The sequence below is a fragment of the Chenopodium album genome, chromosome 9 (assembly GCF_948465745.1).
Source record: "Chenopodium album chromosome 9, dcCheAlbu1.1, whole genome shotgun sequence".
Taxonomy (NCBI): Eukaryota; Viridiplantae; Streptophyta; class Magnoliopsida; order Caryophyllales; family Amaranthaceae; genus Chenopodium; species Chenopodium album.
Genome location: NC_137842.1, coordinates 63,757,806 through 63,783,162, shown reverse-complemented (window position 1 = coordinate 63,783,162; position 25,357 = coordinate 63,757,806). Strand labels below are relative to the sequence as shown.

At 33.9% G+C, this 25,357-nt stretch overlaps 2 protein-coding genes across 2 annotated transcripts; both read right to left on the bottom strand.

Moving 5' to 3' along the window:
• Window positions 1–3,429: 3,429 nt before the first annotated feature.
• On the bottom strand, window positions 3,430–12,775 carry LOC145558731 (ferrochelatase-2, chloroplastic-like). Its single transcript, XM_081620053.1, has 11 exons — window positions 12,551–12,775; window positions 12,374–12,449; window positions 10,525–10,849; window positions 9,170–9,313; window positions 8,909–9,010; window positions 7,307–7,410; window positions 7,043–7,169; window positions 5,415–5,567; window positions 5,080–5,180; window positions 4,772–4,973; window positions 3,430–4,017 (listed from the first exon to the last, which is right to left on the bottom strand). Exons 1-11 carry the CDS (start codon window positions 12,597–12,599, stop codon window positions 3,793–3,795), a joined length of 1,608 nt encoding a protein of 535 aa, XP_081476179.1. The 5' UTR covers window positions 12,600–12,775; the 3' UTR covers window positions 3,430–3,792.
• A 5,010-nt stretch (window positions 12,776–17,785) lies between these two features.
• Window positions 17,786–25,086, bottom strand: LOC145558730 (citrate synthase, mitochondrial). The gene is made up of 20 exons (XM_081620052.1): window positions 24,996–25,086; window positions 24,777–24,834; window positions 24,305–24,367; window positions 23,901–23,942; window positions 23,726–23,791; window positions 23,369–23,434; window positions 23,163–23,276; window positions 22,400–22,463; window positions 21,684–21,766; window positions 21,329–21,378; window positions 21,151–21,228; window positions 20,375–20,503; window positions 20,237–20,279; window positions 19,927–20,013; window positions 19,584–19,685; window positions 18,760–18,867; window positions 18,631–18,681; window positions 18,447–18,520; window positions 18,316–18,367; window positions 17,786–18,216 (listed from the first exon to the last, which is right to left on the bottom strand). The coding sequence occupies exons 2-20, from the start codon at window positions 24,825–24,827 to the stop codon at window positions 18,124–18,126; spliced, it is 1,416 nt and encodes a 471-aa protein (XP_081476178.1). The 5' UTR covers window positions 24,828–24,834; window positions 24,996–25,086; the 3' UTR covers window positions 17,786–18,123.
• Between the last annotated feature and the right edge of the window lie 271 nt (window positions 25,087–25,357).

Here is a 25,357-nt window from a genome sequence, read left to right as displayed (position 1 = left end):
ACATACAGTAAAAGTAGAGCATAATGTTTGGGATAAAGAACATAATATTTCAAATAAAGAACAACCACTAAAATTATAATATATCCAATTGTACATATCAATAAGTTTCTTATAATTTTGGTTTTTAAAAAACAAAATGTAGTTCATTCATCAAACTAAATTTTGGATGTATTTGGATGCAACATAACGAACTTCTGCCCTCATCCGGTTCATTGCATGACTCATCAACTCATACGCATATTGCATCCTCAACTTCTTCATAGGTTCATACTGAAATTTGATAAATATTTAAACCCAAGTTAATAATAAATAAAATTATTTTTCAGATGTATACACAATAAGTAAGACATGCTTACATTTGAGGGTTTTAGGCCACAATTCCATCTCTTTTTGCCGTAATAGCACTCCATATGCCTCATTGCGTATATGGCACAATCAACCTTGTTTGTGCTTGTCTGCCATGCCATAGTTAACAAAGACACAGAGAAGTTTCGAACCTTCTCATGACCCTTCACTCCTTTAGTCCCAAGATAAGTTGCATACGCGTTCAACTATTTTTCCAAACATTGAAAAAGAACATTCTATAATTAACAAAAGAACATTACTTAATTAAAAACAAAAGAACATCACACAATCAAGAAAAGAACATTACATTAATATGACAAAAAATAAATTATACTCAAAACCATTGTTCTTTGAATTTGTCCCTTTCCTTGTTCTTTTCTCCTTCAATAATGAAACTATTGTACGGTTTTCATCATCATTCTCATCACTTTCATTTGGTTTTTCTCTGCAAAACCATAATAATAAAAAAAAAACAAATCAAAAAAATAAAACAAAAAATCGATTTGAACTCAAAAATCAAACCAAGCACAAAAAGAAAAAAAAAAAAACAGAAAGTTGCAAAAACTACTTACAGTCGAACAATTTCGTCAACCATACTTGAACAATTTCGCACCAACAAGTTCGAAATTCACCAAATTAATCTTAGGGTTTCAAGAATTTGAATCGGTTTGGTAGAGAAAACTTATAGAGAGAGAAATATTCTAGAGAAATAAAATTTTAGAGAGATAGAGTATAGTATGAAATGGTAAAAAAAAAATTACTATGTTTATCTTTTTTTTATCTTTTTCCTTTTTTACAAAACTTAAGGTTAAAACAACTTATGTTCATTAAAATTGAACAAAATGTTCTTTTCTACTACCATGTACCTTATTACACAACGTAATGTACATTCCGCGTTTTTTAGAAATTGAAGGCCTGCGTTTTGTTAACAAAGAAATGTCGTTTTGCGGCAGATGCACAATGCGGATCGTGCATCCGCCTGCACCAACCACCAATTATCTGTTTCATAATAGACGTAACGTTTGACTTTATATATCAATTTATATGTTATTGTTGAATTAGTCTCAATATATATTTTCAAAAATTAATTTTTAAACTTTTTTAAAAAAAAAAAAAAGAATAAGTGCAGTAAAAATTTGATATTAAATATACTTTTGGAAATTGTATAAAATTTGGAATTCATGACATTAACACGCGTAAATCGGTGTTACTAGTGTTTATATTTTGATGATTTCTTAACTTTTTACGATTTTCAAGTGTAAATTTAATGCTTATATGTAGCCCTAAGGGCTATGTATAACATTTTCCTTAAAAGTACTATGTTAATAAGTAAATATATTGCATTTATTGTGGAATGAAAGTAACAAAAAAAAAAAGAAAAGAAAAAGAAAGTAACAAAATATAAATATATTCACGCTATTTAAGAAGTCAATCCTTTTTTTTTTTTTTTTTTTTTTTTTTTCATGAAAGATTTTAGAAGTCAATCTTCACACTAAATTAGTACTCGTATAAGTCAATCTTCACCTAAAAAATCTAAAACTTGCGTTAATTTATTTACATCTATTTTCTTCTGTGTTTTTTTTTTTTTTTTTTTTGAAAGAAACATGCATAGAGCATCATATATTAAGAGGAAAGGTCCATATTGGACAATGTTACAATACCCTGTGGGAAATTGCTGGTCTATTTTCTTCTGTTTATTACTTCGTAAGTGTTTATTTTATTATTATACCTCTTTTTAATGGTTTACTATCACTTGCTATACCGAGTATGATTCAAGTTAAAAAGTTAATGTTCACAAGAATCACAACTAGGTATTACTATTTTTTTTTTACATAGTCTATCTTTGCTAATATTGGTTTTTTAATTTTTTTTTCTAGCTTATAATTACGTTACAAGAAAACCAAAAAATATGGAGTACCATATCTCAACCCTCACAGTTTTATGATCCAGTATCTTCGGTTTAGATACAGAGTGTGCTGCTTTTTTTAGGTTGATGTAATAGAGTGTACAACTTTGTATTTGTTAATTAGCTAGAAGCCTAGAATTGGTTTTGGTTAAAATAATAAGGAAAAATTGATGTAATACTCATTCGCTCAAAATATTCCCAACTATGCATTATTTATTTGTTTTTAATAATCCGAACTCTGAGGATTATTTGCTCAAAAAGGTCTCAATCGATCACTCAACCTATTATAACAGGTAATTAAGACACATGTAATCACATGATTCGTTAAAAAAAAAAATAAAAAAAAAAATAAAAAAACTATAAAAGTACAAATAAAATAAAATAAGCTAAGCACCACCCACGACCCCGCTCCCCAACCCCAGCCACGACCCCCTTCGGAAGCCCCATCCCTGCCGCCGACCTGACACCCTCCTCACGCTGGCACCGATCTGGACTTCAGGGAACGGTGGTTGTCGGGACGGTGGTGGTGGAGTTGCGTGGGTGTTGGGTACTTGGGTGTGGGATTAAATTTTTAGTTTTTATTAAATAAATTGTTTTTTAGCCTTTCACGTGCTGACACGTGTCACTTGAAAAAAAAAACCTCTTTGATAAGTTATCGGTCACTTGAGACCAATAAAAGTGCATGTCCCTTAAAGTTCGGATTATTTAAAAATAATCCATAGTTGGGATTATTTTGAGCGGTTGGGCGAAAGTTGAGATTATTTTTATCAATAATCCAATTTGTCAAACTAAGTGAATTTTTTTTTTATCTTCCATTCTTTTTATTTTTTTGGATTCATTGTTATCTTCTCTCTTTAACACACAATTTATTTTGATCGTTGTACTAATATTTTATTTATTTTTTATTTTTTTCCCTTTTTTTACACACACTACTATTTTTTTCAACTCTTTGCATTTGTTCATAGAACAATGAAAGACCAACTATTTATATCCTTAATTTATTTTGTCATGGTCGATAAATTGAACCCCGTCAAATGTATCACATGAAAATTAGATTTGAGAACTACGGCTTAAAAAAAATGTACAAAATTTCATTTATCATTATGACACTATCAAGCAAGTAAGAAGGAATAAAATAGTAAGATTGCTTAAAAGTTAAAACCATAGAAATTCCAATATAAATCACAAATAGGTAAATAAACTAAAAATAGGAAATGGTTCGAGGAGCTAACAAGTTAAATACGAACTGTTTAATACAAAGTACTCTGTAGACTGTATATATACTCGCCTTTACTAAATGTGGATTCAAAACACTGATTTAAGGTAAGAAATGTGGTGTATGCTAACTAGTATATATGCTTCGAAATCCCATAGCAAGGGGGCTATAAGGGATGCACAGTTGTATCTGAGTACAACGGTTTTTTACAAGATATATTGATCACAGTACCTATTTTGTGGAGGAAGAGGGAGTTTAGAAAATCCAAATTAAATTTAAACAACTTAAAGTGGAAAGGAGGCAAAATTAACATGTACATTTCTGTTTACTGAAACAATGGTAATATACCCCATTGATGCAGAAAGCCTTGCCCTGTAGTAACCTCGAGCACCAAGAGAACCAGCACGGCTAACATAGCAGCTCTTCCATTCCAAGTTTCAGCACTCTTAGTCCAACCCCATTCCCAAACTGTCACTGGAGGCGGTAGCTCTCTGCGTTGTGAGTCGTAAGCTGCCAAAAGCTCTTCTACACTGCCGAGTGGAACGAGAGACTGCATAATACCAATCCTTTGTTTTAGATAATCTATATAAGTAATAGAACTAACTCATGCTTGAAGCTAATAGTCTACTACCACTTATATACTTACAGTCTCCTGACATCAAAAGACAAGAGAAAACCAGAGCAGGAAAGTGTGCAGATCCTTTAATTGGAGTGAGCATTAAGGGAGAATATCAAAAACAAGATATCCATTTACCTCAACTTCAACATGCCACTTTGCCAGTTTAAGCATGATGGATAGAGATGGCAAAGGACCATTTAATTTAGGTCATATATGGGTGTGGTGAGTCAATCTGTTCAAATTCAGGTTAGATCAGGTATGGTCAAAATTTAGGTAGGGTCTATTCGCAATATTCTTATCATAAACAATCAATCGATTTGTAATCATTTACATTTACAGTAACTTTTTTGAAATTTCTTGTTTTACTGGTAACACATTTTGCAGCATGCAAACTAGATCCTTGTACTGTATTATGTTCTAGTCTGCTAAAAATGAAAATTATTTTTCTCTTTCCCAATTGTATGTCTAGTATGTAACTTGGTTCTGAGTCTGACCAGGTCTTGTTTGATCAGTTTTGCAAGCTGTTTTGAAACCAGCACAAAGTTTAAAGTCTTCTATACTGGATGTAATATCTACTGATAGCCCTGACCCCAAAATAAGAACATATAATAAATGCAATTTTACAAGATATCCTCTAATTAAAAGCTAAACAGGCCAACACATTAACAAAAACTTATATTCATACCTGTCGTGCTTCAAGATTTGACACTGCCATTGCCCCCACATAGGGAAGGCTTTCGATCACAGCATCAGCCAGATCTGAAATAAATGTTGGTTCACATCCCAGGGCAGGAACACGTCCCCAGTTTTCTATACCTGATTCTAGAGCTAATTCCTTGTACTCCACATCAATTTCTTCCAAAGTTTCAATATGCTCACTAACAAAACTGATGAAATTCTTTACGCAATTAGTAATACGGAGTAATAAATCTGTTGATTGTCCCCAAACAAAAACATTCATAGATGAATTGATTTTTATAGAAATGGAAGTACCTGATTGGGACGGCAAGAAGACTTTTCACACCTTTCTTTCCAAGGTCAATAATAGTATCATCTGTATAGGGCTTCAACCATTCTACAGGTCCAACCCTACTCTGTACAAAGATTCCAAAGTAATCCACACCATCAACAGCTATAATGGGCATTTGAAATTTTAAGTTAAAAAAATTGGTAAGCACAATGTGCAATAACAATTTTCCCTATACTTGCCCACCCAAAACCCCAACAAACACATGCCACAAGCATAATTAATATATTGTACAAAGCATACAAACATAGAAAGGAAATTTACAAATGTAAAAGAACCACAGATCATTTAAATTCAATACCTGGTAAGCAAGAGTGAACGAATTGTAAATCCTTCTCTTTTCTAATTCTTCCATTATCAAGTCAACACATTCTTCCATCTCAGCCTTGTATGGGTCACCAGCTTCTTCAACATAAGCTAATGGCACACCATGAGCACTAAAGAATATCACAACCTGTCACATACGATCAGTTATATACAATAGCAAGAAAGTAATTTGAAGCTTGGACCGCACACAAATTTGATCACAGAATCCTGGGATCCCTATTTCAGATACTTGCAACACTCTCCTAAAATAGAAATGTCTCAATAATCAATACTTGCAACACAGCCCAAAATGGATATTTTTTATACATACAATTACAACTCTACCCATACTTACCAACCTAAAATTATAAGACTACCCCGCTTCCCCCTCCTTTTTATTCAGTTTAATAATTAGCTCATCCACATTCAGGAACTTTCCCTCTCATTCTCCTCAGTTTCTTCCCTTGCCCCTTCCCAACACCAGGTCCATAAACCAGTTAACCACCCACCACCATTCCCAACTCAATCCACCACCAACCTCACTGATGCTGTAACAGATGCAAGAAAGAGTGAAGAACAACAAGAACATGTAGATTAATGCGGTTCACTAACAGAGTTTTAGCTACATCCATGAGCATGCCACAAAGTTTTATTGAGGATATTACATAAATACATATTACAGAATATACTAAATTAAAATATAGAGTATATATAGTACTACAAGAACCACCACCCACCTTCACAAACTAACCAACACCATCGCTATTAATTACCATCATCGAAACAATCACCGCCTTCACATAATCCACAACCAGTCCACCACCATCACAACTATCATCAAAACCACCGCCACCATCACCACTATCATCAAAACCACCACCACCATCACCACTATCATCAAAACCACCACCACCACCACAAACTATAAAACCCTACCAATCAGGCTATCACCATCACCAGTCCTCCATATTTACAACCCCTACTACCGGAACCATCCTCTCCACAAAATATCACTATTCTCATTGTCATCACTCATCATCACCCCACCCTCAGCACAATTACCAATCTACCTGACAGTATCACCAACCATTTCCTTCCAATATTTCCTTTTTTTAGAGAGGCGTATCTTCTTTCCATTGACAAAAAGGATGGCGGTGGTGATAATAACAAGGGGTAGGGTGATGGAAGCTGTGGTGATTGTGAGGGGGGTTGGGAATTAAGGGAGGAGGGTGGATTGGTGGTTTTGTAGTGGCCAAGTGTGCCATGTGCCCCTCTTATACAAATTGGTTTATATACTCTGTCACGACCCCTCACATGAGAACCATGGACCTTGCCATGAGGGGTGGATGAGATTAGAACGTGTGATTTTTATCTCACAGCTCTAATACCATGTTAGAGGACCAACTCAACCGAATATTAAGCTTATAATTGAAACTCAGAATTAGTTTACATACTCGAGGTCACCAAGTAGAATTTCTCTTTTAGTTACAAAACAAATGATTTATATAGGCCGAGCTTGTCCTATTCAGAAGAGTAATCAATTGAAAATTCAATACCAAGCAGAATTGAATTTTAGGTCAGCAAATAAAGGCCTAAGGCATTAAATAGCTAAAAATAACTCACCTCTTTTGGATTGTTGAACTTCTTTAGTTCTTTTTCAATCAAATTACCCATGGCCTTAATATATCCATCTCGCTGATACCAGGAAGGAATGACTGTGTGCTGCATGTTGACAAGGTAATCATCCTCCCTGCAATAAAGAGTTTATGAATCAAAACTTATTTTAACTTAAAGTATTAAACTAAGCCCACAAACAGAAATTTGTTTTGCAAATATAAATATATAAATGAAATAAAATAAAAAAAATAAAAAAAAAAAAGTACATACCGGAATATACTTTCCAGAAGTCTCAAGCTTGAACCACTGGTGGATATTGAGAATTGTGGGTAAAGAGGAAGCACAACAAGCTTTGTAATGCCATCTCGTTTTATCTATGCAAACAAAGAAAGAAAGCATAAGAGCAGGATTCATTTACTTGCCCTGAATTGAACACAATAATTTGAAAGAATCAATCATAACATTCAAGAATCCTCTCAGTCAGGTATGCTCATTGTGTCCTTTAATACGCAATGTCATTGCAACTAAGCCAAAAATTTGACAGTCAAATAAACTGACAACATCAAGATATGGGGCTTTTGAAAACATCATCTATAGCAGATCCATGGCTTTCAAAAACATCATCTATGAAAATTCCATGGCTTTGGAAAACATCGGCCCTGTTTGGGAGAAAGCTGAAAGCTGAAGCTGATTGAGTTAGCTGATTTTGACTAGCTGATTTTATTAACTGATTTGACTAACTTATTGTATTAACTGATTATATAAATGTGTTTGGTAAATAGTTGATAGCTTAAAGGTGAATGAGTATGTAAAATGACCAATAAGCTAATTATGGGGTAGGTAGTTTAGATAGGATTTTAAATTAAATGAGGTTATAAGTGTAATTTCACAATAATTAATGAATAAGCTAATTGAAAAAGCTCCTAAAATGAGCTTTTTCAAAAAGAGCTTATTTAGTGGAATAAGCTCTTTCAATAAGCTTAGTACCAAACACTTGTATTAGCTTGTTTGACTAGTCAATCAGCTAAAGTTAGTCAAATAAGCTAATATACCTCCAATAAGCTAACTACCAAACAGGGCCATCATCTACAGATCATGGCTTTTGCAAACATCATCTTCAGAAGATCCATGCTTTTGAAAACAACACTTCAGAAGATCCATGTCAGTCCTCCTATGAACTTTTCTTTGGATCTCCTAGAGATAGACATAGGATCACAACACTGTTGAATTTACTATCTTCCCAAAGATTTAAACTCCTAAACAACGTTACCAATTCGCCCCCCTTTCCTCAAAACACCCAAAAAATACCGTGAACCAAAACAGGTGTATTACACTGGCGAATTGATAGTTTTGGCGCAATGTAACAAATTCAGTACCGAATCTCATATTAGAGAATTAGAAAACACTGCCCCTAAACACCATCTTATATTAATTTGAGAGACAAACTGTACATAACATTACTAAAGCTCAAAGTGACTACTTTCATATGCTCAAATAGGCAACCTCATAATTCTTTCAAAACAACGGACTTTCTAATTTCTATGTAAGGTTGCTAGACTAGAAAGAGAGCTTATTAAATTAGCATTTGTATACTTACTATCTACAGGATAAGGAAACTCCAGAATGCACCTACCTTAAAAATTTATTAGAATCTTACCTATGATAATAACAAAGCTGTGACTGTTTTCTACTGTATTACAGATTTACAGTATTACTTTATGTCCTTAGCTATTACACTTGTATCTATACCTTGGCAAGAATGATGTCTAGCAACATGTCATATAGTAACTATGCACCAACAAGGAAAAACTAAAATAAATGTACTTAATCAGTCAATTAGTCTAATTGCAAAATTTGCAACTCAAGCCATACCTCCTCAATTGCCTCTTCAGTAAATGGATGCCAATAACGCATACCAACATACACAGTTGCAGGAACATTTTTTGCATAAAGAGCCTTCTGTAACTCTTCAGCCTGGAAGAAGGTAAACAACATATTACAGTTCCATGTAATCCCAACTTGTTTGCGTCAGACACAAAAGGGCTGGAAAAAAAAAAAACATTGCTGCCACTAAAATTCGATTCTATGAAGCAAAAGGGAAATATCATTTATAACAATGAGACAGTAACTTGCCTGTGCATCTGTGATCTTCCGAAGTGGAGAACCACCACCAATTGCAGCATAACCTTCTTTGCTCTTGGGAGCCCTTGAAACAGAAATAAATTGAGCAAGAGGCTTCTGAAGAAATCGGAACAGTCTAGGCAGTCTAATGATGTCCTGTTCAATGCCTTTGGTCAGGAAACTAACAGAACTAAAAATATTTGAAATAAATTGTCATAATAAAATGACAGAAAAATTTATCAAAAAAAATTAAATTTAAGCCAATACGCATACTAAAAGGGAACAAAAAACTTGTGAAGTTAATGTCATATGCAATAATTTTCCAATACGGCCTTGCATATGCTGACATGCTGACCTTCCTGTAACCAACACACTTCCCCCTTGATTTTTCAATTTAGCCCAATTCCAAAATTCATCCTAGCAACTAGAAATATATATGCATTAGCTTAGTGATGGTGAGCAATAAACAGCTAGCCATAAACCTAGCATTTAAAAACGAATCCACCAAGAAGGGTTTGGAAATGTTGGACCATTGAACCAAATAAATGATTGCTTGAAATAAGGTTTTTTAGATCCAGGCTGGGAACCTATAAATACTGAATTATAAGATTTTCTAAAGTTTTAGCTGATACCTTAATGAAGTCTATAGCTAAAATGAAATAACATTTACAAAAGCACACAAGTACATAACCAATACAAGGAATAAGCAAAGCCTTTCTTAGTGTCCTATTCCCATTGCAGCATTTTCACATTTAATAACATGAGAAGACTAAGTTGGATGCCTTCAATCTCTTCAACTAGTTGATCTTTCATGTTTGAAAACTCTGCAAGATATGTTACTGGAAAAGTTTACACAATTTTGAATAATACTATAGCCAATCTTCCACTTGTTTCCTTCTCTTTAACATCATTACGTTTGTTATTTCCTTTGCATACATATTCCAGCATAACTCCTTGTCCTTCATAAGGCAGGGCAGACGACACGCGATTTAAGTCAACTTAAGTAGTCATCTTCTTTGGTCTTACGTTCTCCAATATAGTTAATTTACATTCATAAATTGGTCTTCTAGAATTATAGCAACTGATGTATCTTTATAGTGTAGGATAGACAGACAAGTGGCTCAATTCGTGCCCATCAAATCAACAGTTGTACAACAAATGTGATGTACAAAATGCTACTGACAAAAAATCAATCAGAGCCTCAAAGCCTCAGAGATATGAACTCATTCAGCAAATGACATCATTAGAGTGAAATACATCACGAAAGTTTTAGCTAGAACTGTATGAAGTATGAACTCAATCAACAGTAGCAAAAACCAGAAACATCCATGTAATCGCAAATCATACTGAAAAAGAGAGTTACATACCGGATCTGCAAAAAGGTTATACAAGAAAGGTTGCACATCGTCCAAAGTCTCTGGGCCTCCAAGATTTAGCAACAATACTCCTATTTTCTCCTCACCCACAGAAGGTGTTGTAGACACACCGGGAGTTTCAGAGGTCAGTAATGCTCCAACTGGAAGTGAATGTATTTTGAATGATTGAAATGTTGTAGATTCTTCTTTGGACCAACCAAAGAAACATTTTCCTATTACCAAGTGCTTTGATGTATTGGCATGAGAATTGTTCTCCATTGACACTCCTGCACAACGATATATCTTTTGAGGAGTACCCATCTCCTGTGGCAATAACCTAACAGAGAAAACATAAATCAGCTATAGTTATGTAATAATGTCATCCTTGTTAGTCAAAGTAGTGCTGCATGACAGATGATGACTACTAATGAATGCGACATAAATGGCATTATTTCATGATACAGGAGGAACTAAAAACCTACATTACATACTTATAGAATCAAGACAAAAACAGTGCTAAACAATGACATATTCTAATGCAGGATACTAATCCCCTTGCAGAAAACCAAATTTAGGCTGTTTTCACACGTATCAAAACCTAGGAAAGATTTTGTGTTTACAACACTACACTATGACTCAAGGTAACCAAATCTACTTGATTTAACAAGTGGGCGTTATTTACTCTCAACTACAAGTGGGCATAGATGTGTGTCTAAGACCAAGGTTTGGAATATACTAGGACATATTTTCACGCTTATGGCCTAATTTGTGAGAATCAAATACGACAGAGTTTGGAGTAATTGGTACATACTTTATATACTTGAGCAATAATGAAGAATCTGGTAACATTTTTTGCAGCATGCATACTAGATCCGAGATTTTTGCCTTCATCATACGAACTAAATCATTCTTACATGGATGAAAATTCAGCATAATTATAAACTACTCCGTATTTTGTTTAAATGACATTAAATATTATAGATTTAGATCCATTTGGTCAGTACAACATTTATATATCTTCCATATATCTCCCACAAGCACTTGAATCACTTGTAATATTTAAAAGCCTTTTCCTTTCTAATGAACTCCACTAAAACAGTATCTTTCAGTCTTTCACTAGGGACAGTGAAGTAAGTTACATATATGATCGAATCTCGTCTACATCATTTCCCTATTATTCCCTATAGGATTCTCTTTCCTCCTAACACATAAATGCTAATCCTAAATGAGGTGCAAAATCTTGCAACAAGCTAATCACACCGAATTCAAACATATATGGCCCTGTTTGGTAGTTAGCTTATTGGGGGTATATTAGCTTATTTGACTAACTTTAGCTGATTGACTAGTCAAACAAGCTAATACAAGTGTTTGGTACTAAGCTTATTGAAAGAGCTTATTCCACTAAATAAGCTCTTTTTGAAAAAGCTCATTTTAGGAGCTTTTTCAATTAGCTTATTCATTAATTATTGTGAAATACACTTATAACCTCATTTAATTTAAAATCCTATCTAAACTACCTACCCCACAATTAGCTTATTGGTCATTTTACATACTCATTCACCTTTAAGCTATCAGCTATTTACCAAACACATTTATATAATCAGTTAATACAATAAGTTAGTCAAATCAGTTAATAAAATCAGCTAGTCAAAATCAGCTAACTCAATCAGGTTCAGCTTTCAGCTTTCTCCCAAACAGGGCCATAAATAATTAAATACAACTAAATTCCATTACCAATTATTTAAAAAATTCCACAAAATTAAGCAACTAAAATTCAAAGTTTATTCAATACAGATAATAATTTAGTAACACATGCAAAATAAAACCATAAACGATAAATCAAATTCCAAAAATAAAATACCGGCAACAACATGAAAGAACGGATGTACGGTTCTTAGACAAATGCATCACATCATCACCATTAGAAACCCTCAACCCTACAAAATCAGCACAAAAAACCCACAAAAATTACAGAAAAAAATCAACCCAAAAATAACAAAATTAAGCAAAATTATGACAAAAAAAAACAAGAAATTACCAGTAAATCGAGCAGATTGTAGAGTAGAAATAGCACTACCAATTGCCATTTTCAGAGCTCAAAAAAAATGGGGAAAGGGGGTCAAAATTCAGCGCCGCATTTAGAGAGAGAAAGAGATGAGAGAGAAAGTAAAAGTGAGAGAGTGAGAGTTACAGAACAGAGAAGAGGAGAGCAGCAGATTACAGGTCTGCTCAAATGAGTATAGCCCACACTTCAACAGTGGGATTATCCGTCGTACCTGAATATTTATTTATTAATAATTATAAAATATGGTGGAAATTTCTGCAAGAATATGGTTCATACGTGTGACATGGATGATGTCCACGTCATCATCTTTGAAAAGACTTGGGATTTTTTTAATGGGTGTTATTTTATAATTTTGTTTAATCCAATCAAGAGTCAAACATATTCTTATTTTTAAAGAATAGAAAGTCAAAAGATATTCCCAAATGAGATGGGTGACAATCAGGTTGTATGTTACGGGTTTGGAGTCAAGTCGGTGACTTGTGAACTTATTGTCTATTACTCCATATTAGTGTTGGCACAGAAATTTTAAACAATGATGCGCATGGTGCATCCGTTTCTAGAAGAAAAAAAAACAAAAAGAACATATTTCTCTTAAATTTATTATGTGTCGCTACTTATTGTTTGTGTCAAAATAAACATATTTTTGTTTAGTTTACCTAAGAATGAGTAACGAGAATCAATTCCATGAAATGTTATGAAAGCTTTAACCACTAGACTTATACCTAACTCTCATAGTCAAATATTGACTCTTTTGCAAAAAAAAAAAAAAAAAAAAAAAAAAATACTCCCTCCGTTTTTAATACTTGTTCCACTTTCCTTTATCGGCCGTTTTTAAATACTTGCTTTATTTCCTTATTTGGAATGTTTTTACAATATTTAATTATTTTCTCTCACCTAATGGACCCAGGATAAACCATATTTTATCAATTTCATATTCTCTCTCCTTTAATTTTCTCAACTACTTTTGCTTTTTACAATTTTTTATTCTTCACCTACCAAACTACCTCCATATATTTAGGGGTCGTTTGGTTCGCACGAGGGAATCGGAATGGAATGAACAAAGGGAAAGACAAGGAATGGAATGAAAATACTAGAGTTGATAAAAACAAGCCCGACCCGATTTTGGGCGGGTTTTGGGCAGCATTTTCCAGCCCGGCCCAAATTTTTTATTTTTTTTGGGCGGGATTGGGAATGCTTTTTAAAGCTATTTTAGTTCTTTTTTTGGCTCGGCCAGAAAATGGCCCGAAAAGCCCGCACGACCCGTCCATTTTGGGCGGGTTTGGGCATGAAAATTTTGGCCCAAAGCCAGGCCCGGCCCGAAAAATGGGCTGATTTTTTATGCCTCGACCCAGCCCGCCCATTGATCAGGTCTAGAAAATTCCCCAATTTTGGGGTGTTGTTTGTTTTGAATAACAAAGGAATGGAATGAATGGAAGGCCACCAGTCCAACCACCACACCACCACCTCTCGCCTTCACTTTCAACCATTTTTAGCCACTCCACCCACTCGCCGCACCTCCTCCACAACTCCCCCCCCTTCGCCGCGCCACCACCACCCCTCGCTGCGCTGCCTCGAAAAAACCACCCATAGCCTCGAAAAACCCTAACCCCGATCTCCCTTGACCCCAAAATCTAGCGCCCAGCCCTCCCACCACCATGGCACCCTCGAAAAGGGTGGTGGGAGGGCTGGGCACCGGATTTCGGGGTCAAGGGAGATCGGGGTTAGGGTTTTTCGGGGCTATGGGTGGTTTTTTCGGGGGAGGGGAGGGCGGCGAGGGTCGGCGGTGGTCGGAGGAGGGACGACGGTGGTCTGGGCTGGTTTTCCGGTGGTGATGTGGTGGTGTGAAGGTGGTGATGTGGTGATGTGAAGGTGGGTAAGGAATGGAATGGAAATACCTAGGGGGTTGGGAATGAAGTTAGAAGGATTTGGGGGAATGAAGGGGGTAAAGGGAATGGAAAAAATGGGCTAACAAACAGCAACAAAGGGAATGGGGGCAGTTGATTCTGATTCCCTTTGATGATTAACCCCAACCAAACGGCCCCTTATTATTTCTCCTAAAATTCCGCGCATAGAGAAATAGAGTAAGTATTTAAAATCGGAGGAAGATTTTTTTTTTTTTTAACGTAAAAAAAATGAAATAAAACAAAATCCAACAAATATTGACTCTTATATCTTGATTGAACAATTCATTTGGGTTATTTTGGCCCATTATATATAATAATAATAATAATAATAATAATAATAATAATAATAATAATAATAATAATAATAATAATAATAATAATAATAATAATAATAATAATAATAATAATAATAATAATAATAATAATAATAATAATAATAATAATAATAATAATAATAATAATAATAATAATAATAAAACCCAACAAAATGGGTTTTATTATTCATTCAAATGAATTATCGTTAAAATGAGATTAAAAGCACACTTGGGTTAATGAAAAGAGAGTTGTCATTAGGCCCATTTAGGTGGTCATCTTAAAACCTTAGCCTTGAAGAATTTTATAAATAACAACAATATATCAAAACATTATAAATCATCATAACATTCATATTTTATCAAAATTTTATGACAGAGCGATAATTAAACAAAATTAATACATCAGTTATAACTTATAATGATGTTATAAAACGTGAATATCATTATTTCTAGCAAATCATTAAAAACATCCAAACTTTAGGATTTGTAAACATAACAAAGCAAACAAAACGAAGCCATTTAACCAATATGACCATCAGTCTTGCAACGATTCCAAACTTCATTATTTTTTTTCCATATCAAGGATTTCAATTTCTCATCAACTTCTTTTGATTTGACGGTTGCATCCGTCAATAGGTCATGGCATTGTCTTCCCATATTTATTAGTGTTGTGCAACATTCTCGAGTAACAATTTTTGCATCAGCAAATACATATAAAAATATTGCATTTCCACAAATAGCACCTGCCTTATTTGCACATTCTACAAAAGAAACGTTGTTAAAACATGTGCATGGACTTGGGCTAGGCTCATTAACGGCTTCAATGATAGCATTTGGTCTAGAGGCTACAAACGAGGTTAGTAGCATCACGAACATTACAAGTAAATTTATGTGTAGGGTAATTTTAGTATCCATTGTAATGGAGTAATCGAGAGAAAATGAATAATGTTATGATGATAAAATATTATTATTACGTCTTTATATAGGCACAAAGATTAAACGGAAGTTGAGATTATAATGGGGGTTTCTATACATATAAGTTATTTAATGAATGCAATTTTGTAACTTGTAACCCATTTTTTGTTTCCCTAATAACTTTGTAACTCTTTTTGTTGGGTTCCATAAAAGTTATTTAATGAATGAAATATATACTTTTCCAACTCATATACAAGTAGAAATTTTTACTGTATTTTTACATGGCTTAACAAAAATATCCTATTCAAATTTAATTTGTTTAATCAACAATTGTTTTAGATAGTGTTTATTTATAACAAACACATCAACATTACTCAGATTTATGACTAGTTATTTAGGAAAATTTGTTAATTACTACCTCAGAAAGAGCTCCCTTGTTAATTACTACCCGTAAAAAAAAAAGTTTCTAATTACTACCCCACATTCAACATAATTGCACCGATTACTACCCAAGTGCTATTTCCGGTGACTTAACTCAACATATGACGTCATAACCCAAGTGTAACCATCTATTAACCCAACTAAAGTTAAATAAACCTAACCCACCCAAATTATAACCTTTTATCCCCTAATTACCCCCTAATTAACCTTAATTAACACAAATTAACTAAGAAATTTACCCCAACAACTCAGTTGATATAAAATCAATTGAGAGAAGCCAACTGAACTTCTCAACGGATCTTTCACCCAAATCCTCTCATCCTTTCCTCTGTAAATCACGTAAGTGTTCATCCTCCTGGTGATTCGCGCATTTCTGCTTGCAAAAGCAACACTTTTGAAAAGGTAAATGATTTGTTTCCCCTAATCTTGTGATAATTGAACAAATTATTTAGGATTTTGTGTGTAAATTTGGGTTTTTTACACAATTGAACAATTGAGCAGAATTTAACCTTCAATATCAATTGGTTTAGATTGAAGATGAGTATGCAACTTGCTCGACCAAGTTCTAGGCTTTGTAGGTGCATGCGGATTACACACTTCATTGATGACCTCTTGGACAAAAGAGAATCCAGGAAGACGATTTGTTGCTTGCCCAGATTTCGATGCAGAAACAAACAGTAGGGGATGTAATTATTTTTACTGGCATGATGAAGAAATGACTCAAACATCATACTAAGGCTTGTGGAAGAAAGGCAGGAACTGAGAGCAGAGAATGAGAAAGGCAAAATTCAATTGGAACCCAAGTTCACAACCAGATTACTTTGTTAGTTAGGGCAAATATTGTGAGCTTTCACTGGTTTTGCTTCGCAAACGAACTGTAATTCTAGGTTTTAATGGAGTTTTGTTAAGGAAGAAGATGAAGAAGAGATTAGAAGAAGAAAAGAAGAATTAACCTTTTTTTTTTTCGCCAGTTAGGTGAGGTAATAAGTGGGGGGTAATTAATTGGGGGTAATTTTTTAAAAATTTTGGGTGGGTTAGGTTTATTTAACTTTAGTTAGGTTAGTGTGTGGTTACAATTGGGTTATGACGTCATATGTTGAGTTAAGTTACCGGAAATAGCACTTGTGTAGTAATCGGTGCAATTATGTTGAATGTGGGGTAGTAATTAGAAACTTTTTTTTTTACGGGTAGTAATTAACAAGGGAGCTCTTTCTGAGGTAGTAATTAACAAATTTTCCATTTATTTATGACTATTATTCCAAGAGCGTAAGGCAACTAAAAACTTTGAAGAATCTCTTTCAAAAAATTAAAAAAACTTTGAAGAATCTTTAAAGTCCTTGGCTGATTTTATTACTCTTGTTATCTAAACAATAACCTCAATTGACAATTTGACATGTCAAATCCAAATTATAAAAACAATGAAAAGTATGTAAAAAAAATTTTCCAACAAATGAAGAGTTAAATAACATTTTCAGACTGTAATAAGAATATAAGATCTAGGATTCAGAGAGGTAAAAATGTAAAATCTTTTTTCCAAGGAAACTCGAGAGATGTTACGGAACATGACCTTTTTGGGAAGTTACACAATCGTATTTTGCAACATTAACAAATTACTGCATATCAAACCCTCGAGCTAAATCACAACCAGCTTAACGAAAAATGTTGCATCGTTTTGAACCAATGCTAACTACATACAAGGTGACTCACATACAGTGACTCTATCAGATGTTAAGGCTCAATTCCTCTATAAATTGCTTGCATTCAACTCTTTCTCGTATTTTTCAATGATCCTACAAACTGTGTATAAGTAAATGTAAAAGATACAAAATGCAACACTTGTTGCAAGAGATAGAGACTACTAAATTCCTCGCTATCTTTTTATTTCCAAAAAGGAATAATTTGCCCATTGAAAAGAATTATTGTAAACTCGTCGAGAATAATAACAAGCTATAATGCCATCAGCCCATCACTATTATGCTCCCTTCTTACAAAACTTTTCAAGCCATTCCATAGTCACACTCTTTGGCCTCTCTAGTGGTAAGCCAAGAGCTCGGTCCCATATTAGCTGTATGAGGAGATAAAATGTAAAAATTTATAACGAATAACAAACAATCATTTACAGTGAAGATTAATGAGCAAATTTAGAATATAAAAATGAACAAACCTGTGAGCAGATGCCAAGACTCCTTGATACTCCAAACAAAACTGTATAGTACCTGTCAAAGAAGATATTTAGTTATATTACTAGGAAAATAGTTTGAAAGATTGGAATACAAAAGAGGAAAAGGAGGATACCTTGCTTCAGTCAAACCATAGTGATTCAGCAAAACTCCACTATGAGCGTCGACATTTGGCCATGGATTCTTAACCTACATAATCCAAAAACATCATACATTAAGAGAAAGAGAGAAACTCGTGCAAATTCTTGAAAGAACTAACATATCCAAAGCGAAGAACTATCATATCCAAAGCATTATACCTTTCCAAGTTCTGTTAGAATAGGAGGCACCACTTCATACAACTTTGACACCTGCAAAAACATTTTATTGAGGTTATAATCTCAAAAGTTAAGAAAGAAAATAATCATAATCTTTCAGAAAATATATACCAGTTGGAAAAGTGGGTCGTGAGGCATGTGCTTCAACGCAAATTCTCTCTGGCATGTGTATCTTGGATCTGTCTTCCGCAGAACTCCATGACCATATCCAGGTACCACCTATAGATTTAAAAGTGTACATAATAACAGCCATGTATGTGTTAGAACCTTTATGGGAGTATGGGGGCATATGGATGATCTTACATGAGTAAGGACTAATCTAACAAGATTTAGCAAGAACAGACCATCAAGATTTAACGAATTGAGAAAAAACAGGTGGACAGTTTAAGTCTACTCTCAATGTTTACAGATGGTTTGAAAAATGGGAGGATCTATCATAAACACAAGCAGAATGCTCAGAGATTGCTTTCCTATTGTTCCCTATGGCTCTCGCCCTCAAGATGTATAAGATTTTACTATAGCCACTAGGCCCACCCATTCCCTTTCTCTCCTTATCCCACAATTTTGATCAATTACAGAATTTACAGTCACACCAAACCACACCTTGCCATAGAATAGCGCAGTCAATATCTGTAGCTATCTTAAAGATATTGTTGCACCATATTTGTCCATGTCTTAATTTACACTTGAATACTTGATGCATACATTAATTCCCCCATCAGTCGGACAAACACCAATTCCAGCTTACATTCATAGTTGTTATAATTACAATGCGGCGCACGTGCGCGCGCACACACTAACTGTAGCTATCCTTTACCTCCCCACCACACAGACACACACTCAAAATATAAATTGAACGTTAGCTAATGCTAGTTGGCAATTTATTGTTCAACGACAGCATGATCATTGATCATACATATGATTTATCGACTTACCTTGCCACTGTTTAGTGTCTTCCAAACATAATCTTTCAACTGCTCAGTCGAGATGTTCTCTCCACATTCATCAACAACCGACTTAATCCAAAGCAGCACTTCCTGAGATAAGAATAGGTCAAGCACTTAATCCACAACTGTTTAGTGTTTTTGAGATTTAGCTTGTTCCAATGCATGGTAAAATATGTAACAGAAAAAACATGTAACAATTTCAAACTGTAGCCTTGTAGGAACTCAAATTCAGAAAAAAAAAAATGTATAACTAACAATGTTTTATTTTGCAGCATTAACTGGTTAGTAATTATCAAATAGAAAGAAAAATAGTTATGGAAAAATATTATACCTGGTTGGCTAATCCGTGGAGTGGGCCAGCTAACCCATTCAATGCAGCTGCAAATGATAGATAAGGATCTGAAAGTGCACTACCCACCTACATTGTGGTAAGAGCAGGTCAGAATCCTAAAGTTCAAGTGTAATATTTGATTATTTGATGCATAAAGATGCTTCTAATTGGTTTTTTTTTTTTTTTTTTTTTTTTTAAAAAAAAAAAAAATTTATTATCATGAACTCCAAAGAAGCCCACCAATGCAGAAGCAAACTAACTGAAAACCGAGGAGTTGAGGACAAAGAAAGTAAACTTTTCAGATATTTACCAAATGGCCAGTGTGAGCGCTAACATTACCACCTTCGTGATCACTGCAAAATAGGAGAATTATATTTTATCTTAATATAAGTAAATTCTATGATTCTAATGAGACATGTCTTATCTGAACATTCTGGCAAATGTTTACCTGTGAAGTGTGACATAAAGCCGCATCAGCTCAAGCATCTGAGAGCTATCAAATCCCAACATATGCGCGAAATTTGCACCATAATCTAGGGAGTCATCCTTTGGTATAATCTCTCCATTCTTATACATCCTTCAACAGATTAATAAAACTAAATCGATATTTATCCAATTATAACTCACAAAAAAAAAACAAAAAAAAAAAACTATGAGCAGCAAGTCAGCAACCTTCACACTATATCCAGCTGCCTGTATGGACCAATTGACATCAAATTGGCAGCAAGAATGCAGAAAGTAAGGCCAACCCATCTATACTCTTTAAGCCTTCACCATCCTTTTGAGGAGCCATTATAGATTTATAGTATACTTTGTACAGAAAAGCATGCACTACGTGATCACTATAAAGTAGTAAATCACCTACTCTTTTTTAGCAATGCTTATAAGTTTTGAGTAAAGGATGAGTGTCGTCAAATTTTCAAGGTTCCTTATAAAGGGAGTGGATATATTTCCAAAAGATATAGAAGTTTGTCACTAAAACCCAAGTACAGTTCTTTTCACTAAACAATACTAGCTACATCAAAAGTCATGAAACCCTCGTGATACTGATACATATGCCCCTTTTTAAGTGTACATAAGATCATAGACCTGGGCTCCAACAGATTGTGACTTTAATATCTGAGAGCTCATTTCATTTACTTTCTGCTTATTACACAAAACAACACCTGAAGCTGGTAAAACACCATCCTTGAAATCTTAATGACTGATAGAAGTAATACTGACCTGCGATAAATATAAGCTGCAACAACAGGAACTTGAGCAATCAAAGTAAGGCAATCCTCATATGTTGGCTCCCAAAACCTGGAATCAAAATCCCCTTTAGTACTTGGCTAGATGAAGAAAGTCAAGAATCTACAAGACAGGTAAAATAAAGCTGCAGTAAAATATCGTAGTGACTCACTTTGATTTGTGGATCCCTTTCTCATAAGCCTTCTGAAATTCGCTTTGGACCTTAAAGAAAAAAAGAAAAGTTATACACCTTACCAGCAATCAATTTTTTCCTTTTATTTGTTGTTTCATAAATTATAAGGACGTGAGACAGAGGTCATTAGTTAGAAGCTTTCATCAATAATGCAATAGCATGATCAGAGTAGTAAAACAGTCACATCAAGAAAGACAAAAAGGAAAAGAACAAGAAATAGCTTACAGAACTAACATCCAGAAGTAATTTTACATCATTGAATAATTAACATACAGGCCACAAAAAACAAGAGAAACCAATAAGGAAGACACCAAAATTAAGGTATAATCAATACCTGAAGGGCCATAACACCAGTAGTAAACTGAGTCATCGGGTGAGCAGTTATTGGAAGGGCATCAATTGTTTTGTACACATGGTCTGCAATTACAATAATTCAATAAATTCTCACACTTATTGAAAGTTTTATCCAACTAGACAAAGATGGCTAAGATAAAGCACATGAGTAGAACGAGAAAACTTTTCTTAATAGTTCCTCCATTTCTTTTCAGTTGCAACCAAATGAAATGGAACGATTTTCAAGAAAGAAGAGAGATAAGGAAAGGGTTTCCAAGTGTAAATGTGAAGTGAGGGAAAGGTAATAATTTTCCAGGTCCAAAGTTACTTACTACAGATTTGTTTCAAGTTTTGCAACTAATATGAAATTTCCAAAAATAAAGGAGAAGCGATGCAACTAAAAAGAAATGGATGAAGTATTGATAACACATCCTATGGATAAGAAAGGCAAAGGATAGGAAAAAGATACAAGTAATTGACCACCAGTCAACTGCTAGTTTTGAAAATGTGAAAAACAACTCTTACATCAGTTGATGAAAATCAAGAAGAAAAAGTTAAACACAAATGCAGTTTAGGAGGAAAAAAACAAATAGCTTAAGAAGCAAAGAAGAGTGTACATGCATAGAAATACAGCATAGTATACCTACAAATTAGACACCAATACCGCAAAAGGATAGATTGACTTAAAAAAAATGTATCATTAGTGAAAAAGTGAACCTGGGATTGAAGCACGTTCCCGCAATTCTGCTGATAACGCATCTACTTGCTCTTTGCTTGGGACCTAAATTAATGGAAGAAAAGCAAGATACAGAATATAAATTTCAAAGATTAAGTAAAATTAGAATTTTTATGTAACCAGAAATTTTTGCTTGGTAGACTGGCACTATGACCACTGCTGACATAACATGTGACAAGCAATTTTCATAAATCATAACATAAATTCTAAGGTAATAACGTATAAAATTGTGTCTACAATATAGTTCTCACATCAACCATGAAGAACAATTTAGCAAGATCTCTTCATCCCTATCTGCATATTCAGGGCACCAATTGATTTCATAGTGGAATACGTCAATAATGATAATATAAAAATACTCAGACAAGGGCATAATAACTCAAAATCAGCCTTCTCTCACATTCAAACTGGAATCTTATGATCAAATGACATTCTTAAAATCTTATTCTAGTACATTCAGACAAATGGCAAAAGAACAACTTTCTTTAAACAGAGTGAGACAAAATAAGGCAAAGCAGAAGACCATAGCATATCCAGTATGCTTGGAGATCTTCAGGTTCAATTATGCAGAAATTTAGAGATAGAAAGGCTAAGGACAAAGCAGAAGACCATAGCATATACAGTATGCTTTGAGATCTTTAGACCCAGACAAAAGCACAATATCGAAAAATGGATTATTAAAGAAAAAAAGGCTAAGGACATTGAGAAGCTTGCAGCCTGTATTTGTAAGATGAATTTATATACCTTTCCAGTTAAAAGAAGCCAAAGAAGACTTTCAGGCAATGGCTCTCCACCAGGACTTGCAGCAGGTAATAGTTTCTGACACTCAGGTATAGAATAACCCCTGAACCGAATTCCCTAAAAAAGTATCATAATCAATGAAACAAATTAACATTAATGTCAAAATTAACAGAAGGGAAACATTTGGAAAGTAGTGAAAATTACTATACCTCTTCTGGGTCAAGTAAAGAAGTTTCCCAAAGTAAACCGGTCATTCCTCTCATTCCTCCCAATACCTATTACATTAATGCAATATACTTATATGAGAAAGAGACAAAGTAAAAATCCATAGGCCAAAAAAGAGATATAACAAGTATTGTAGCTATGAATTATACGACAACGTGATTATTTTTTATACTACGACAATCCAATGTAGCTAGCCACTAGTATCCTAACACCTCAAATGGCATGGTCCTAAGTTCACATTGTTGTCCTAAGTTCTAATGAGTCAGAAATTTCTCAAAGTATGAGTAATGTACGATAACAAAATAGGAGTATAGAGCTATTGATTATAGATAAGCTAATACCATGTCAACAGTAATGTTCCCAAGCTGGACGCTTCCATTTTCTTTCTTTATCTTCTTCAACCGTTCCTACAGAAATAGATATTGGAATCAAGAACAAAACCACAGTAAGAACATCATGAATGTAAACTACATTAAAGCAAAAGTTTATAATCATCAAATTTGAAGTCAAACAAACCTGTTGTTCAGGAATCAATTCTTGTAACTCGGAACGAAGGTCCTGCTCATCACATGAAAATTATCGCATAAGACACAATAAGCTTAACATTTAAAACAAACAATTTAAAAATATGCAACATTTTAAACTTGATGATTAAACAATCATGTCGATCGTATCGCCTTTTTATAAGCTTAAATTTATAACAAACACCTGCATTCTTCTCTAGTTTACACCACAATATGGTCACTTCTCACTTTACACTTACACTTGACATTGACAAACATTCAGCTACAATAATACCTCTTTACAATGCATAACCAAAATAAATTTATGGAGGTTATTTATGTACAAATACATTTTCACTCAACTTTACAAATTACAAATTAATAAATCAATGGCGTAAACAAGGAGATAGAATTTACAAGGCTAGATGAACTTTGCATCTGAATCCATCTCACAGAACCACTTAGACTTGATTGTTGGCCCTGCAAGTAAAAATTCATTCATAACATCATCAAGGCTACAACAATTTTACAAAAACATAACTCAAAACCATATATTTGTAAATTTAAATTACAGAACATTCATTTTCATAGGAATTAAAAGCAAATTACAACAATATCTACTTATAATTACCAAATAAGTAGTAAAAGGATAATGATATATGCAAGTATTCAAACGCAACCTCAAAAGCTAACAAAAAAACATTAATTACACCAATTAACGCCGTAATTTTGTCATACATTCCTAAATTGATATTGAATTACGAACTATATTTAATGTTTATAGTTAGCTCGGATTGCAAATATACATCAAAATTGATAAATCAAAGTGTAATATTAGAAGTAAACATAATAAAATTTAACAAAATTAAACAAAGATCGAGAAGCTTACAACTCGAGAACGAAGCTTCGAGAGAGTTGAAATGCCTCGGAAAAACGACATGATCAGCCTAAAATTGCAAAAATTAAGAGCAAAACAATCCAAAAATTAAGAAAAATTAATGCAATTACAGGAAGATTAAATCAGTAGCAGTTGAAGAAATTGAAATCTAGAAAAGTTAGTATGAATGAAATTCAAAAGTAAGAGAAAATGGAAGAGAGAGAAAATGACCTTCGTTGGAATAACGCAGAGAAAATGAGGAGATTCGAACGAGTCTAGAATGAATGAATGAATGAATCGGTGAGGAACGAGTTAGACGGGTAAAACGTGTTGGTGTTGGCGGCTTAATTGAATAGTGTTGGGCTAAACAGCTTATTGTGCTTGGAACAGTCAAGTCAATTTTGCATTGCCGGGTCCTTTTGGAAAGTTTTGAGTTAAGTTTATTATTTTAGGTGCAAAGGGAGTCCAAAGGGCAATGATATATTGAAATGAATAATATTCAATTTTAAGTCTTGAATATCGTCTTAAAGTTTTATTCATAGAGGTGTTTGGTATATCAGATTTGCTACCGTTTTAATTTTTTTTTTTTTTTT

Bases quoted from the DNA above. Each gene is read 5' to 3' on its own strand.
- LOC145558730 (XM_081620052.1), bottom strand. From the start codon at position 24,827: ATGTCGTTTTTCCGAGGCATTTCAACTCTCTCGAAGCTTCGTTCTCGA. The intron at 23,277-23,368 runs GTATAGTAATTT...ATACTTTTTTAG, and splicing joins CTTTACTTGACCCAGAAGAG to GGAATTCGGTTCAGGGGTTA. The intron at 19,686-19,926 runs GTATAATATTTT...TTCTTATCTCAG, and splicing joins TCCACGGATTAGCCAACCAG to GAAGTGCTGCTTTGGATTAA.
- LOC145558731 (XM_081620053.1), bottom strand. From the start codon at position 12,599: ATGGCAATTGGTAGTGCTATTTCTACTCTACAATCTGCTCGATTTACT. The intron at 10,850-12,373 runs GTATTTTATTTT...TTTCTCTGTTAG, and splicing joins GTTCTTTCATGTTGTTGCCG to GTTATTGCCACAGGAGATGG. The intron at 9,314-10,524 runs GTATGTAACTCT...GGCATTGAACAG, and splicing joins ATAACCTTTTTGCAGATCCG to GACATCATTAGACTGCCTAG.